Source organism: Leptodactylus fuscus, chromosome 4, assembly GCF_031893055.1.
Source record: "Leptodactylus fuscus isolate aLepFus1 chromosome 4, aLepFus1.hap2, whole genome shotgun sequence".
Taxonomy (NCBI): domain Eukaryota; kingdom Metazoa; phylum Chordata; class Amphibia; order Anura; family Leptodactylidae; genus Leptodactylus; species Leptodactylus fuscus.
Genome location: NC_134268.1, coordinates 207097530 through 207116428, shown reverse-complemented (window position 1 = coordinate 207116428; position 18899 = coordinate 207097530). Strand labels below are relative to the sequence as shown.

Below are 18899 nucleotides of genomic sequence, written 5' to 3'. Positions count from 1 at the left end.
CAAAAAAAAGTTAGATTAGGGCTCGCTTGAAATGGTGGATATTGACCATTAACCTGTTTGGGTAGCGCATTCGAGAAAACTGATGCAGCATGAGAAAAGACTGGGAGACAGGAGTGGGAGCTTCAGGTTATGGAGGATGATAGCCTTAGCTCATTGGGAGATGGGAGAGAGTATACAGGGTGGTATATAGAGATGAGGTAGGGCAGTGCAGATTGTGCAGAGATTTTTGGGTGACAGTAAAAAGTTAAAATTGTATTGTATGGTGAACGGGCAACCCATGTGGTGACTGGGCAGTAAAATGATCCTGGTCGCTGCATTAAGGATGGGTTGGAGATTAGTGAGGGGAAAACCAACTAATTAGGACATTTTAAAATTCAGCAAATTTTTTGCAAAAATTTTTGCAGCTGAAAATCTATCCGAAGTGGGGTTGTTTTTGCAGCACGAAAATGGATTTCCACAAGCCTCTTTCAAATGAACCGGCGATTCACAACAAATCTACCGCACGTGAATTCATCATGTGGGGGTCGCACATCAACAGACTTTTTGACTGTTTCCAATAGGAAGTCGTAGAGATGCGAAGGCTTCTTTGCAATGTACGGCAGTTTGTAACTCAGGATCAGTATTGGAATTTATGAAGAGACTGTAAGGTGGTGGAAGTCACTCCCTTCTATAGGTTTGGCCTCGGGTAGGTGCATGCTTGACATAAAAGTCCCTACGCAAGATAGGCTTGGTGTGCTCTTGTGTACCTTGTATATTGCTCTGAGTGGTTTCTTTGCGTTGTATTGTGTTGTATATATTCACAGACATTGTATTGCTACCTGGTTACATTGTGTTGTATTTCCTCCACCTTCCTGCCTAAGGGCGGGGTCAGACAGGAACCAACAAGGGGTGTGATTCTGAGCTCTGACAATGGCTGCCTCTGATTGGAGCTCTGAATCACAACCTCTTGTTTGTGCCTGTCTAACACCGCCCACCTAACAGTATGGACTATCAGGCACCAAAACTACCTGCACCGATTACTCAGGAATGGTGGGAGCTAGAGAAAAAACCTCTCTTGATTGGGTTTGAGCTCGGACATTTGGCCAACATATGAACTGAATTCCTATGAATAGGGGTATCATATAGGGTTCTTAGAGCCAATCTAGAAAAGAAGCTCAGCCTATACCACTATGGATGGCTATAGCAATCCTGGCCATCCCTCCTCATCCTACATTTTGCAGTATTTCCTAGTGATATGCAATACCAAAAATTTAATTTTTAACAAAAAATCCCCATTATTTTATCATTCCCTTCTGCAGCCATCACCAGTCCTTGCAGGTTGAAGTAATAACCTAGAAAACGAGGAAGGGTAAAATGGTCGCCTATGACAGGAGAGGTGATGCTGAATGATACACTGAGATTAATGGTGTCATCAGAGTAGGCATGTGACAGGGGGCCGCGCAGGCTTCAGTGTTGTCATGCAGTCTGGGGGAAGAGAACCATGTACGCACAGACCTGGGGGAGGGGTCTCTGGGTTCTGCTCATATGTGTGCAAGACCATTCTCCTTGCGTTCCCATTCATTTCTCATTGTGAATGTTATGCCGTGATATATTATCTGTCCTGCGGAGCTGCACTGACGTGGTAGACATTACATTGCCTAGGATGATTGTCTGCAGATGGCAAAACGTCTGGGATCAGGCCAGAGAGGGCCCCAGTGCGAAATCTGTAACAGGGCCCCAAAATGTGCCATTTATAGTATTGAACTGCTCTTATGTGGCAGGGCCCCCTACGGTACCCTCTATATATCTATACAATGTCATATACTCTGAATTTTTTAATCAGTTACTGGGGTTGAGCCGATCTTGAGATTTCAGGATCATTTTTAAAATCCGATTTTCGATCATTTTCTGGCCGATCGCGATTGTGAAAATTGCTCGATCACCGATCGGGATTCGATCTTTCCCGATCCTGATCGCTCAACCCTATCTGGAATGTTACTGCCCCCTAGGGTTGAGCCAATCTTAAGATTTCAGGATCGTTTTTAAAATCCGATTTTCGATCATTTTCCAGCCGATCCTGATCGTGAAATTTGCTCGATCGCCGATCGGGATCCAATCTTTCCCGATCGCTCAACCCTACCTGGGATGTTACTGCCCTCTAGGATTGAGCCGATCTTGAGATTTCAGGTTCACTTTTAAAATCCGATTTTCAATCATTTTCCGTCCGATCGCAATCGTGAAATTTGCTCAATCGGGATCCGATCTTTCCCGATCCCGATCGCTCGACCCTATTGGTTACATTTTTGCCTTATAGCTAGTGTAGGACTTGTTCAGTGAGTGAGCACTTATGGGTATTTAAACGGTTTTTCCAGACCTTACATATTGATGACCGATTGGTGGAGTCCCGACTCCTGGGATCCCCACCGATCAACTGATCGAAGTTGCTCTGCCTCACAGATCCATTTGTCCATGGCTTGTGTGCAGTTCAGTCCCATTCAACTGTATGGGGCTGAGCCACAATACCAAGCACAGCCCCTATGCAGTGTAAGATGTTGGCATTGTACTTGGTATTCAGTGAAGAGTCCATAGCACTTGCCCATACAACTGATCGGTAGGGCTCATCGGTATCCAACCAATTGTTTTAGATATTCAAGGAAAATTGTATAAAAAATGTGTATAACATAAAAACTTGATTAAATTTTTTTTTTATTTTCAGACAAGACATTACAGTGTATGGCAGTGATCCTCAGCATTGACTATGTCATGTATAGGGTAACTATCCCTTTAATGGTTGGCACCTACTCAAATACCATCTCCTATATATTCCAGTGACTGGTTCCTGAATGCAAAGTCCCCGTGTGTTATTGTGCACATTATTCTTCTGCGATATCACACATTGGCAATAGAAGAGTGCCTGATGATAGCAAGGTACAAAGAGCAGCGGCTCCTGATCTATAATAGCGGGGTCATACATCATTGCTGAATTACCGCCATGCCGTTCCCCTCCTGCCTACACTTCTAACCATGACCTTATGAGCTTCATGAGCACATTACGCTTAAAAAAAAAGACATTGATAAAAGGCACGCTACACAATCTCCGGGGTGAAACCGGCCATACACATTAGATCTCTATAGGCAGAACCAGCTGATTGTAACAGGTTGGACCAACCATTGGATGTGTATGAGGGTTTCCTGACCGTCACCCAATGTCAGGGGGTGATAAGGATCGGCCTGTTGGATTGCAACTGTCTGAACCTTTTTTTTGCCGAAGAGAGATGATATCTAACAGGTACTGGATTGTGGTTTCTGAGCATCTATCTTAGGGTATACATATATACAGATGTAGCAGGGTTAGCGTTGGCGAGTATTACATCGGTAGATAATAGGCCTTCATCAGTCTTCAGGATTTGCCAGTTTGTATTTTGCACCTTTTTATCTGCCAGCAGCAGGCCGCGCACTTCACAACATAATCCCGGTGTGTTAGTGGTTAGTATCGAGGATCTCTGGGGGTGTAATGTGATGGAGAGATTAATACTGATATCTGTTATTCATTGTGGTGTAGGAGGGGGATGACTGAAGATCTGACTCTCCTGCCAGTTTAGGGTAGTTTAGTGGTTACTCGGTGTTACATAGAAAATATGCTTTAAATGTTTATTAACCTGTTACAGATTGTCAATTTTTTGTTGAAAAAAAGGAAAAAAATGATGCCCTTAACAATGCAGCATAAATACAGTTTATGAGTGGGTGGGAGAAGCAGGACTCACAGGCTTTCTCTATGAGTGGTGGGGGCAGCAGGACTCACAGGCTTTCTCTATGAGTAGGTGGGGGGAGCAGGACTCACAGGCTTTCTCTATGAGTGGTGGGAGAAGCAGGACTTACAGGCTTTCTCTATGAGTAGGGGTGAAGCAGGACTCACAGGCTTTCTCTATGAGTAGGGGGTGAAGCAGGACTCACAGGCTTTCTCTATGAGTAGGTGGGTGAAGCAGGACTCACAGGCTTTCTCTATGAGTAGGTGGAGAAGCAGGACTCACAGGCTTTCTCTATGAGTAGGTGGAGAAGCAGGACTCACAGGCTTTCTCTATGAGTAGGTGGAGAAGCAGGACTCACAGGCTTTCTCTATGAGTAGGTGGAGAAGCAGGACTCACAGACTTTCTTTATGAGTGGTGGGGGAGCAGGACTCACAGGCTTTCTCTATGAGTAGGTGGGTGAAGCAGGACTCACAGGCTTTCTCTATGAGTAGGTGGGGGAAGCAGGACTCACAGGCTTTCTCTATGAGTAGGTGGGAGAAGCAGGACTCACAGGCTTTCTCTATGAGTAGGTGGGTGAAGCAGGACTCACAGGCTTTCTCTATGAGTAGGTGGGGGGAGCAGGACTCACAGGCTTTCTCTATGAGTAGGTGGAGAAGCAGGACTCACAGGCTTTCTCTATGAGTAGGTGGGGGGGCAGGACTCACAGGCTTTCTCTATGAGTAGGTGGGAGAAGCAGGACTCACAGGCTTTCTCTATGAGTAGGTGGGTGAATCAGGACTCACAGGCTTTCTCTATGAGTGGGGGGTGAAGCAGGACTCACAGGCTTTTTCTAAGAGTGGAGGGGAAGCAGGACTCACGGGCGTTCTCTATAAATGGAAATGGGAAGCAGAGGCAAAATTTTAAGTTTTTGGACCACAATGCAATATTTGTATTGGTTCTCTTATGTACCTTGTGCTATTTAGAAAAGTGGTATATTTTATATGGCAGAAGGACCCATGGGTCCCCCTTAATGTCTGTAGTTTGGGGGGATGGACAGACAGCAGAGGACCCTGTGTTTGAACCATGTATAAGCCCCAATAGTTTATGAATGGGATTCTCCCCCTTTTGTCAACTCTTTGGATCTCCACCAATTCTAAGGACAGAACTGCCTGGTCTCCAGCTCCTGACGGATAGTTACCCATGTTCATTCTCCTTGTAATGATTGCGCTCCCAAAGATCTTAGTCTGAGTTTCAACACTCTAGGACCTTCCATACTCTACATATTCACAAAAACAAATATAGTACCCCTGGTTTCCACATCAAGGACCTCACTCCACATTACATGACCTGCTATAGACAATAGAAGCTGGCAGGTCCTTCATTCTTAATAGCCTCACTGAAATACACCATTATCCGAGAATTTCACCACTTACTCACTGTTGTCCTCTGTTATCAGTCGATCAGTCATTGCCAGAAGATTGTATGATATGCATGTGTGTGTATACAGGTAGAAAATCGTTCTGCTTTTTTGTACATTTTTAAGTGGCAGTAGCAGGTCATTCACTTTACGACATAACCCCGCATAGGAAGGTACGGTGGAGCGGTCGTCCATACCAATGAGCAACTGTGTCGGTTTTCTCATTTGGGTTGTGACCATTTCTATCTGTTCCCTTTAGCTCAGTGAAGATTATTAAGACACGGACAAGATCCCTGTTCCCGAGGGACGTCCCTGATGTAACCCGTGTATTTTTAATGTCCTGTCTTCTATTCTTTACCGTTGCTTTCAAGTAAAAAGAAGCCGATGAATATTACCGTATAATAGCAGACCTGGATAAAAGGAAAGGCCTGTTTTTAAGCGAGCGCTGCTTGTGCGTCACCGAGGCTATTTCTGGCTCTGCCGTCTACTGTCTCTTGATCTGAATCTAGACTGACATTGGCAGCTTAGACTATGAATAAGTAAAAACTACACTTGTGATCGGTGCCGTCCCCAAACCGGTGGTGTCAAGGTGTTGCTGTATTTCATAGGCGGCTGCACAGGAGTCCAACTTGTAGAATACTAAATGACAAAAGGGGACATCTGCGATTTCAGGTTCATGTACTCCGTGGGCCGACAGCCACACTAGATGCCTGCAAAGCGTCTGTATTAGGATTTCTGGAGGATTCGGGTTTTGCAAATTTGGTATTTATCATGTGGCTGGTGGTTGTGCTGTAGTTGGACCTGTAGATCCTGCACACGTGTAGGTTGCTGAAGCTGCGTCCAAGCTGGTCCTATACATGGTCATTTGATGATAAATATAGTGACTGGGCAGAAATAGACTTAGGCATTCCTGGGAATCCCTTGTTGTATGTGGGCGAGCATTATCCTGGTAAAAATGCCAATTGTGCGCCCTGCCGTGAGAGACAAGGCTGCAAGGTGTCCTGTACATATCGCTGAGTTGTTAAGGTTCTTGTATCACTACTAGGGATAGCCGACTGCCATATGCAATAGCTCCCCAAATCATCACACCAGTAGAGGGCAGTGTGTCACTCCACAGCAAGAGCAGGATTGAATCACTCACCACGTAGCCTGCAGACTCAAACCCAACTGTCCCAAACAGAACCTGAATTTCTCAATGAAGACGATATGCGTTTAGTTTATACCAGTCCAGCTTTCTCGCCATGCAAATGAAGGTGATGGTAGCAGGCTGGCAATGGCAGGACTCATAATGGGTACAATGACACCAAATTCCCTTCTGCTCACGGCTTGAAGACAAGGGAGTGTATGAAGGTGCCAACCGCGTTTGGATTGTGGACTAGGAAATTGTGGGAGCTACTTGTGCCTATTGGCAGATCAAAAGATCCTCTCTATGGTGATCTATCTGGGCTGCCTAGAGCCTGTTTGCTTTATGTGACCTCTCGTAACCACTGCCCCAACACATACTAACAACAAGGTCAAAACAGCCTAAATGAACATGACCATCTTACTTCTATCAGTCTGGTGATGTCCCCCATCATTGTCGATTTTGGACAGAATATCTTCAAATACAACGTAGAGGCACGTCTAGCAATTTCTCACCAAGAGGTACACTACCCAAAAGCAGCCTCTGAGTCTTTTTATAAGACAGTGGGCAAAGCTTGTGGCGAGACCTAGTATCTGATCAGATCACGCCTATAACCATTCACATATCTTCCTTAAAGGGATTCTACCATTAAAAACCTTTTTTCTGTGGATAACACGTCGGAATAGCCTTTAGAAAGGCTATTCATCTCTTACCTTTAGATGGGATCTCCGCCGCGCTGTTCCTTAGAAATACCGTTTTTTAACGGTATGTAAATTAGTTCTCTTGCAGCAATGGGGGCGGGCCCCGGAGTTGAAAATGCGATGAGGGCATCCCCACTGCTACTCGAGAACAGGATCCTGCACCGCCTCTATCTTCTGCTGGATCCTCCCCTTCTTTCTTCAGCAGCGTCACCTCTGTCGGCTCTTACACTAGTAGAGCCGACTCCGCATGCGTGGCCATAGTTCCGAGGCCGCAACTGCGAGCATGTGCAGTCGGCTCTACTAGTGTAAGAGCCGACAGAGGTGACGCTGCTGAAGAAAGAAGGGGAGGATCCAGCAGAAGACAGAGGCGGCGCAGGATCCTGTTCTCGGGCAGCAGTGGGGACTCCCTCGCATTTCCAGCGCTGGGGCCGCCCCCATCGCTGCCAGGGAACTAATTTACATACCACTAAAAAACGGTATTACTAAGGAACGGCGCGGCGGAGATCCCATCTAAAAGTAAGAGACAAATAGCCTTTCTAAAGGCTATTCCGACGTGTTAGCCACAGAAAAAAGTTTTTTTAATGGTAGAATCCCTTTAAAGAAATGAAGTCTCTTATATGTCTGATCCATTATTAATGGAAATCGCTACGCAAGTATGAACATGGCCGTAGGCTTCTAGAATGGAGTTGGCGTTCGGTAAATGATGTCATCGACTTTTCAACAACGAGAGAATATCCAAAAAGATTTCCCAACCAAACAGGGAACTAAAGAGAAAAGTGCTAGATATTTACTATATGGATGTAAGATATATTCCGAAGGTGACAGACCGGTTACCATGTGATGATATCAGTCCACAAGAGCGGCCACGCTGTACATGACTAACCACTGATCATGTCGATGTCTCTGAAGCATCGTTCATCTTCTAGCGGGATACTGGGATACATACAGTACATCTGTTCCTTGGTTACAACCTAAATACAGACCATGACCAACACAGTCTAGTTACATTTACGTATACTATATACTGTATACGTCTAGACCAGCGAAATGTTGCGGCACTTTGTATCAGACGATTTCCAGGACACCAGAGTCATCAATACTTAGATATTTCTACATAGTGGTCAGTATGAATATGGAGAATTACTCTTCGTTAAAAAACTTACAAAAATTTGCTCTTTTTATATTCCGATGCCTATAACTTTTTGTTAAGGGCTTGTTTTTTACAGGATGAGTTGTACTTCTTTTTTGGTCTTTTTTGATCACTTTATATTGGTTATTTGTATTTATTTTTTTTGAGAATGAAGGTAACCAAAAACAGCAATTCTGAAAATCGAGAAATTCTTTTGTTGTTTGTTTGCGTCCAACATGTGACTTAAATAATGTTATCTTTTAGTATTTTGGAGGTTTTCCTGATCACAGTTACATTACCAGCACCCAGCGCTTGTGGTGTGAGCCCAACTGGTCAGCCCGTGCCCCTGCACTAAGGCTGAGTGCACACAGGGTTTTTTGGTCCGGAACCTGAGGCAGAGACCACCTAAGGTTCCGAACCAAAAAATGGGTAGTCGCAACTGGATGCCAGTGCAGTGCAGTGCAGTGCAGCGGCATCCAGTTTTGCACTCCTCTCCGGTTTAGGCGCAATTGAATGGGCCTAGTCGGGAGGAGGGAGTGTCTTCAGGTGAATCGGCCTGAAGAATGAGCATGTCCAGTTTTTTTCCAGGAGCCGGAACAAACGGCTCCCAGAAAAAAGACCTGACCGGCTCCCATTGATTTCAATGGGAGCCGTCTTTTTGGTCAGGATTTTGAGGCGGATACGGCCTCAAAATCCTGACCAAAATACTGCGTGTGCACTCAGCCTAAGATGTTACGAGAATTGACCACTTTCAGGGTCTCGGAATTGTGGTAAAATAAGGGGCAGCTATAGTATATTCGCCAACGCTTTCGAATGTACTGGAGGCTCCCAAAATAAGGGATGACTTCCCGGAGTAATACTCCTACATCTGCCAAACTCTCTGTCATTATGTATGTGGTATGGTCCACATCACAAAAAGGGCATGGTATGCCCCCAAAGTAAGAGCACAGATTGCTCAGGAATGGTGTGGGCCACAGAGAAAATTCCAACTGTGCCAGAATCAGTGGATCAGCAGCAGATAAGACCTGAGGTTGGAGGAGATGGGGGAAGGTCTTCTTTAAATCTGCCCCCAAAGTAACAGCTCAGATTGCTCAGGAACGGTGGGGGCCAGAAAGAAAATTCCAACTGTGCCAGAATCAGTGAATCAGAAGCAGATAAGACCTGGGGTTGGAGGAGCTGGGGGAAGGTCTTCTTTAAATCTTAAGTTTTGCTTTTATGACTTATTGTTATCATATTGCCTGAAAGTGAAAAGTGCATAGTAGATTTATGGCCATAGATCCGTCTTTGTGCTTCTGTCTACCCCGACCCTGGAAGCATTTATGGTCCCTGCTGAGAATGATTGATCACACAGTCCTGGAGCACCTTTATGTTCGTAAGCTCTCAATGGCCACGGGCTGGTTTTCTTTCGGAGGTTATAGAGGTTCCTAAAGGTGCGCTGCCTCTACCTTCCTGCCAAACACAGAGATCAGTGAAGGGCTTAGGTGATTTATAAGGATTAGACATGGGAACATCTGCACTTAATACGATGCCTTCAGTATATCAGACCCTGGGCGATAATGGAATTATAGACCTTATGAAGAATGTCTGCAGGGTGCAGGATGGAGACACTATCTATATATAAGCTTCTAGAACAGAGAGACTCATGTCCTGGGTCTACGAAAATGTCACCTTTCCTATCAGATACGTCTTCTGATGTGTATGCAGCTAGATCTTGTGATAAAACAACAGCGAGCAACAGAAATATAGTTCAATGGCGAAATAATGGAGTGAACCCAACATATCACCCCTATAGGTAGATGGGTTAGGGTCACCTGAATCAAGGTATCTTCCTCAGCACTTTGCTGAGATATCACTGGTTTTGTCAATATGTCCGACATTGTACATTGTTCCAGAAAGGTAAACAAGGTGTCCCTAACCCTATTCACAAAGGGAAACACTGTTCCGGAGACCCTAACCTATCTGCAGGGCTGGGTTCAGGGACATAACTTGAGGGGGTGCAGTCGCACCGGGCCCAGGAGCCTTAGATGGGCCCATAAGCACTGGCATCAGTATTGAGATTGCAGCTTCCATCTGACCCATAAGCCAAGGAGACCCACAGAATACCCGGACCACACTAAGGTGGATTAAACTCCTTGGCACCCATAACATCACTATCAAGAATTCACTGTAGGGATGAGGTAGGGGCCCCGGACAAAAGATTGCACCCAGGCCCACAAGACTTTAGTTACACTACTGGCTGGGTTGATATTCTGGGTTCTGGTCACACAATCCCTTTAAGGTTTTGTCCATGATTACAAAAACATGGCTACTTTCTTCCAAAAACAGCACCCCACCTGTACACTGAATAGGGATTTGCAATACCATATTTAACCTGTGTATAAGAGTGGCACTATTTCACTGTTTTGTTATAACCTGGACAATAACTTTTATACATCCATGTTCTGCATTGTCTCTTAAAGCAATTCTTCATCATGGAAGGAAGAGGAATAATCTGGGGAAGTCATAGTGATTTGGATCGGTTTGGAAATTAAAGGGATTCTACCATTAAAATCACATTTTTTGTCGATCACACGTAGGAATAGCCTTAAGAAAGGCTATTCTTCTCCTACCTTTAGATGTCTTCTCCGCGCCACCGTTTGGTAGAAATCCTGGTTTTCTTATGTATGTTAATTAGTTCTTTTGCAGCACTGGGGGCAGGCCCCAGTGATCAAACAGCACTGGGGGCGTTCCCAATGCTGTGAGAGAACGCTCCAGCGCCGCCTCCATCTTCTTCAGGAACGGCCTCTTCTTCCAGAGCTGGGTTCAAACTTCTAGGCCTTGGGCAGAGCCGACTGCGCATGCCCGCGGCCACAAGAAAAATGGCCACTTACACAGTAAGCGGCCATTTTCTTGTGGCCTGTGTGTGGGGTTTTGGTTTTGTAGAGGGATGGTCTTACTTCAACATCTTGCACTTTTACGAAAGTCCTCTCGCCATCTCAGTGCTGTATTCCCTGGCACCCTACAGAAGCCATAAAAGACGATATTACATTATAAGCTGCCTGGAAACAATTCCTTATGTGTCAGTTTAGTTGTTTTTTTATATCCCTGCGATGCATCATCAATGCCCCAGAGAAATTTTTCTAGGTCTATTTTCGCTTTGGTGTTTTTATTTTTAAGACTATTGTATTACGGAGAAGTTTTTGAACCGTTGGTTTAATAAGAGCCAGAATAAAAAAAAAGAAAAAAAATTTGCAAGCTGTGCGCTCTCACAAGTCTGAGTCCAAAGGTTTCATCCTTTAAAATATGTGAGATGAATAATCTTTCCACAGTCAGTGACGTCGATGCTATTTTCAGAGCCGGAGCTTACTATATACCTAGAAAACAAAGGATTAAGAGCTCGCTAAAAAGGGCAATTTACCCAAAGTTTTATAAGTTCGTATCGGGTGCGGAGTTCTTACAGAATGATTTGTGCAGTTCTTCAGGGGTTAATACTATATACAAATCTAAATAATCTCAGGTTATGTGTAGATTGTACTTAAAGGTACTTGTATGTCAGTATAATATGTGATCGGTGGGGATCTGACACCTGGCACCCCTGCTGATCAGCTGTAGGGTGCTCAGAAGAGGCGTGGCTACTTCCTTGTGTTGATGACATCACGTTTATCGGACATATGGTATAGCAGCAGCTCACTCCCATGGAAGTGAATGGAGTTGAGCTGCAATACCATGGACAGCCACTATGATATGTACGGCACTGTGCTCCGTATTCATCCAAACAACTGATCTGTGGGGGTCTCGGGTGTCACATGACTGATTCTGCTCTACTCTACAGACCTGCAGCAGGAGTACAGCAGAGTCATGTAATCATTGGGACGTCGGGGGACCTTTCTAACATATTAGATATAAATCTTATCCAGGGCTTGAAGTTCCTTGGCCGTTTGGCACAGGGGACTGCAATCTATATACAATGTAAAACCAGATAATTTTTTGGTATAATTTTGATATTTCTGTTCTTAATTTATATTTTTTACATTATCAGATAGGAATGATAAAACTCCAGCCCAATTCTTTACTGAACCTTTTGGGTTTTCCGAGTCTCCGGGCCTTAGTGAGACAACTACCCATTGAACCATCTAGACCCCGCCTTATAGAGCCAACCCCAAAAAGTAGATACCTCCCATCCCCATGGTCATAACTAGATTCCATTGGGGCCAGTTAAAATAGAGGAGTTGGAATCGGTGGTTTGGCCTACCGACGGTTTGATCTACGTTATAGCCGGCAAGGTGGATGCATTGTGCAAGTTTTTTTTACATGACTAGTGGTCCATATAGTGTATGACATGGAACCAGTATAGATTATATGCCAGTGGTTTGGTATCACTGTATACCTCATCTCTATTCATAAAGATGGATTTATATGAATTCGCTGCCGGGAATGACTGACTCTACGACCTTGTGTTATACTTCTTGTCTGCCTGTTATAATGAATGTATAGCATCCAATAATGATAAGTATTTAGTGTAACTACAAGACGGTACGTTCAGTCCTGATGAGAACTCAATGAATCAATGAATCTCTCATTTGCTGAGTGTATTAGAAGATTATAGAGTAGATTATATAATGTTATTCTTGTGCTACAGTATTTGTAATTTCTTTATTATTCTGATTGCATAATCCATTAGTAACTGCTGACTGGGATGTATAAACTGTATGCACCATGTCAGGGTACTAAATAGAGATGGGTGAACGTCTCAGGATTCGTTTCGGGTTTGGGTGGCTTGGATTTGTTTTGTGTAGAACAAGTGTATAACACTGTCAGGGCTCCTAGGAACCTATCTATAAAACATAGTGTATAACACTGTCAGGGCTCCTAGGAACCTATCTATAAAACATAGTGTATAACACTGTCAGGGCTCCTAGGCTCCTATCTATAACACATAGTGTAGAACACTGTCAGGACTCCTAGGAACCTATCTATAAAACATGGTGTATAACACTGTCAGGGCTCCTAGGAACCTATCTATAATACATAGTGTATAACACTGTCAGGGCTCCTAGGAACCTATCTATAAAACATAGAGTATAACACTGTCAGGGCTCCTAGGAACCTATCTATAATACATAGTGTATAACACTGTCAGGGCTCCTAGGAACCTATCTATAATACATAGTGTATAACACTGTCAGGGCTCCTAGGAACCTATCTATAAAACATAGTGTATAACACTGTCAGGGCTCCTAGGAACCTATCTATAAAACATAGTGTATAACACTGTCAGGACTCCTAGGAACCTATCTATAATACATAGTGTATAACACTGTCAGGACTCCTAGGAACCTATCTATAAAACATAGTGTATAACACTGTCAGGACTCCTAGGAACCTATCTATAAAACATAGTGTATAACACTGTCAGGACTCCTAGGAACCTATCTATAAAACATAGTGTATAACACTGTCAGGGCTCCTAGGAACCTATCTATAAAACATAGTGTATAACACTGTCAGGGCTCCTAGGAACCTATCTATAAAACATAGTGTAGAATTCTCTTAAGGCTCCATTTTAGTTTTCCGGTTTTGTAAAAAAACGAACAATTTGAAATATTCCGTCTTTTTCTTTTTACATTTTGTGTGTACCTTCAGCATTAGTTATGTCGCTGTTCTATACGTGTTTATACGATGTTACGTTGCATCCCTCTCCCGCTCGCATGTCATGTACTTTTCTATTACAGATTCCTCTCTTCTCACCACTAGCTGAGAGTTCAGCATTTCCTAATTTGGTAGGGCTGATCGTGTATGTAAGCCGTATGTTAAGAACGGTCTCCTAGTCAGATGGATCTTGTCTGAGCTCCTTCGCTTCTTCAGTGCTGCGACATATCCACACAAACTCCATTTCCATATATTTTGTTCCATGTATTATTATGTGATTGTTATTTAACATAGAAGTGTTTCCTATTATGCAAATCCTACTGACCTGACCTGTAGTCTCCGATCTAAATTTAGAAGAGTTTTGTTTCCATTTTCGACTCTTGCTGCCAGAAAGTTTTACGAAATTATAGAAGGAGTTGACTTTCGCAGGCTGAAGAGTTATGACTTTTCAGAAAAAGTGTTTATTGAAAATCCTTCCACGGTACTTAAAATACAGTCAAAGGGAATAAGGATGGGGATATCTTCTGAATCTACAATGACACGTCATGGGCAGTTACCAGATGTTTAGAATCTGATCATAAAAAGTTTGCCTTTTGCTTTCCATCAGTTCTTCTCGGTACTTGCAGACAGTGTTTGGCAGAACTCGGCAGGGAGGTTGTTTCCGCCATCTTGGAGAACTAAGCACAGATCTTCTGTGGATGTAGGCTTGGTCCAATCCATGTGTCTCTTCATGTAACCCCAGACAGACGACTGGATGATGTTGAGACCATGGCTATATCTGTGGGGGCCAATGGTGAACCTAGCCTCTCTGCTGCCTGAAGCGGATGATCGAAAGACAGCCCCCCCCCCACCTCCTAATAATACTCGTACGAGTACTGTGTACAGAGGGAGGGGGCGTTCCTCCCCGCTCTCAAAGTACAGTGCTATGGGCACCGATAGCTCTTCACCCGGGGCACAACAACAGTGTGGTATATAAAAATGCCTTTGCCCAAACCGATGAAAAGTCCTCTTTAATCCTAGTAGGCTTTGGGCCTATATGGTAATATCCCAGACCGCGTGACGTCTGGGCATTACCATATAGGCCGCCTACGCTGATACGTAGACGTCTGAACCAGCGCAAGGAGAGTGGCATCTCTTCTGCGATGGTTCAAAGAAAAAAAAGTAAAAAAAAATCGCCCGGGCTTCCGCTCCCCTCCCATGCGCCGCCGGAGTCGGGCGCCTCACCTCGCCTCATTAGAGGTGTGGCACTGGTGAGGGCCATATCATCCCTTCCAGGACTTCTCCTCCAAAGGGCAAAGGTCACACCAAATATTGATGGGATTTACATTTCACCTTTCTTCATTATATGCAACATTTTTTTACCCACCTGCCTAAAATCTTTGCACAGTATTGTTCCATCACCATTTGCACTACTACTACTGTGTCAAAATCCCTACCAAAATCCTTAATGCTAAATGCAACGTGTTTGAATGAGCCTTGACCAAGCCAAGGCCATGAGGGTTTTGATTTTTTAATGGAAGGGACCCAGATGATATTCGACTGCCTTTCGTGATACATTGATTTCAATGGGAAGATTCCATTCCGGACCCCCCTTGGATTGTACACTCATGTGTAGGAGGTCTTAGGTTGTGATAATGAAATGGGGTCTCACTGTCCTCCTTCAAGTCTAGACTAGAGGTCCTTTTATTTGACATATTTGACATCTCTTCAGTGTTGGAAGCTTCGTACGATTGCAATGTCGGATTCTCTTCCACAAGTTTACTGTCAATCTCTTTAAATCTCTGTATCTCCTTGTATTTTGCAGACCAAACCAGTCGCATTTGCCGTCCGGACGAATGTTGGCTACAGCGCAGCTCACGATGACGAGGTTCCAGTTCCAGGAATGGCTGTTTCATTTGAGGCTAAAGATTTTTTGCACGTCAAAGAGGTAAAGACTAATGGAATATTAATATCTGCCGATGTCTGGATTCATGGAATATTCCCTTATGTCAAAAAGGCTACGGCTTGTTAAATTGCATTACCAGATTAAGCCATGGATAAAGGTGGCGCTATTTCTAGAACAAGACATAATCCTAAACATCCCCTTTAAGAAGTAAATTCACCCTTTCTTAATTCATCATATCTTTAATGGAGAGGCTGCAACACTTGTCCATGCACCATAACCTCTGCGAACATGTGACCAAAAAGTGTCCCCAGTGTCCGACCCCCACCGACCTGATAATGGTGACCTAGTCTAAGAATAACCAACATCCTGGAAAATCCCTTCTGGACTCCAGACTAAAATCTGTAAGAGCCCCTGCCATCCGCGTGCCGTTATAATACTGGTGATGAAAGGGCTTTTGGCCCTCCTTAGGCACCAGGGCCCAGTTGCGGCAGCTTTCTCTGCTCCCCTATAGCCGCTCCCCTGTCTGCCATTGTATTTGTCAATATACAGTGGTCCATTTTTTATATTTTTCTCTTATATTTTTTAATATTTTATATTTTCAGAAATTTAACAATGACTGGTGGATAGGCCGACTGGTAAAAGAAGGATGTGAAATAGGATTTATCCCGAGTCCGGTAAAGCTTGAAAATATGAGGATTCAGCATGAACAAAAGGCAAAACAGGGAAAATTCTACACGAGGTGAGAACGGGAATGACTTGCAGAAATGGGAAATATACATGAGTACAGGTACTAGACATGGGTACAGGTACTAGACATGAGTACAGGTACTAGACATGGGTACAGGTATTAGACATGGGTACAGGTACTAGACATGAGTACAGGTACTAGACATGGGTACAGGTACTAGACATGGGTTCAGGTACTAGACATGAGTACAGGTACTAGACATGAGTACAGGTACTAGACATGAGTACAGGTACTAGACATGGGTACAGGTACTAGACATGGGTTCAGGTACTAGGCATGAGTACAGGTACTAGACATGAGTACAGGTACTAGACATGAGTACAGGTACTAGACATGAGTACAGGTACTAGACATGGGTACAGGTATTAGACATGGGTACAGGTACTAGACATGAGTACAGGTACTAGACATGAGTACAGGTACTAGACATGAGTACAGGTACTAGACATGGGTACAGGTACTAGTCATGGGTACAGATACTAGACATGAGTACAGGTACTAGACATGAGTACAGGTACTAGACATGGGTACAGGTACTAGACATGAGTACAGATACTAGACATGGGTACAGGTACTAGACATGAGTACAGGTACTAGACATGGGTACAGGTACTAGACATGGGTACAGGTACTAGACATGGGTACAGGTACTAGACATGAGTACAGGTACTAGACATGGGTACAGGTACTAGACATGAGTACAGGTACTAGACATGGGTTCAGGTACTAGACATGAGAACAGGTACTAGACATGGGTACAGGTTCTAGACATGGGTACAGGTACTAGACATGAGTACAGGTACTAGAAATGAGTACAGGTACTAGACATGGGTACAGGTACTAGACATGAGTACAGGTACTAGACATGGGTACAGGTACTAGACATGGGTACAGGTACTAGACATGAGTACAGGTACTAGACATGGGTACAGGTACTAGACATGAGTACAGGTACTAGACATGGGTACAGGTAGTAGACATGAGTACAGGTACTAGACATGGGTACAGGTACTAGACATGAGTACAGGTACTAGACATGAGTACAGGTACTAGACATGGGTACAGGTACTAGACATGAGTACAGGTACTAGACATGAGTACAGGTACTAGACATGGGTACAGACACTAGACATGGGTACAGGTACTAGACATGGGTACAGGTACTAGACATGGGTACATATACTAGACATGGGTACAGGTACTAGACATGGGTACAGGTTCTAGACATGGGTACAGGTACTAGACATGGATACAGGTACTAGACATGGGTACAGACACTAGACATGGGTACAGGTACTAGACATGGGTACAGGTACTAGACATGGGTACAGGTACTAGACATAGGTACAGGTACTAGACATGAGTACAGGTTCTAGACATGGGTACAGGTACTAGACATGGTACAGGTACTAGACATGAGTACAGGTTCTAGACATGGGTACAGGTACTAGACATGGATACAGGTACTAGACATGGATACAGGTACTAGACATGGGTACAGACACTAGACATGGGTACAGGTACTAGACATGGGTATAGGTACTAGACATGAGTACAGGTACTAGACATGGGAACAGGTACTAGACATGGATACAGGTACTAGACATGGGTATAGACACTAGACATTGGTACAGGTACTAGACATGGGTACAGGTACTAGACATGGGTACAGGTACTAGACATAGGTACAGGTACTAGACATGGATACAGGTACTAGACATAGGTACAGGTACTAGACATAGGTACAGGTACTAGACATAGGTACAGGTACTAGACATAGGTACAGATACTAGACATGGATACAGGTACTAGACATGGGTACAGACACTAGACATGGGTACAGGTACTAGACATGGGTATAGGTACTAGACATAGGTACAGGTACTAGACATGGATACAGGTACTAGACATGGGTACAGACACTAGACATGGGTACAGGTACTAGACATGGGTATAGATACTAGACATGAGTACAGGTACTAGACATGGGAACAGGTACTAGACATGGGTACAGACACTAGACATGGGTACAGGTACTAGACATGGGTACAGGTACTAGACATGGGTACAGGTACTAGACATGGGTACAGGTACTAGACATAGGTACAGGTACTAGACATGGATACAGATACTAGACATGGATACAGGTACTAGACTTGAGTACAGGTACTAGACATGGGTACAGGTACTAGACATGAGTACAGGTACTAGACATAGGTACAGGTACTAGACATGGATACAGATACTAGACATGGATACAGGTACTAGACATAGGTACAGGTACTAGACATAGGTACAGGTACTAGACATAGGTACAGGTACTAGACATGGGTACAGATACTAGACATGGATACAGGTACTAGACATGGGTACAGGTACTAGACATCGGTACAGGTACTAGACATGGGTACAGATACTAGACATGAGTACAGGTACTAGACATGGGTACAGGTACTAGACATGAGTACAGGTACTAGACATGGGTACAGGTACTAGACATGAGTACAGGTACTAGACATGGATACAGGTACTAGACATGGGTACAGATACTAAACATGGAT

General features: G+C 44.0%; 1 protein-coding gene across 7 annotated transcripts in view; it reads left to right on the top strand.

Annotated features, from left to right (window-relative positions):
- CACNB2 (calcium voltage-gated channel auxiliary subunit beta 2) overlaps positions 1-18899 on the top strand; it is a 207039-nt gene that overhangs the window by 149987 nt on the left and 38153 nt on the right. For all 7 annotated transcript variants that reach the window (XM_075271719.1, XM_075271724.1, XM_075271722.1 and 4 more), the window contains 2 exons: positions 15510-15632; positions 16193-16329. In XM_075271719.1, coding sequence (XP_075127820.1) covers positions 15510-15632; positions 16193-16329 — 260 coding nt within the window. The remainder of the gene's footprint in view (positions 1-15509; positions 15633-16192; positions 16330-18899) is intronic.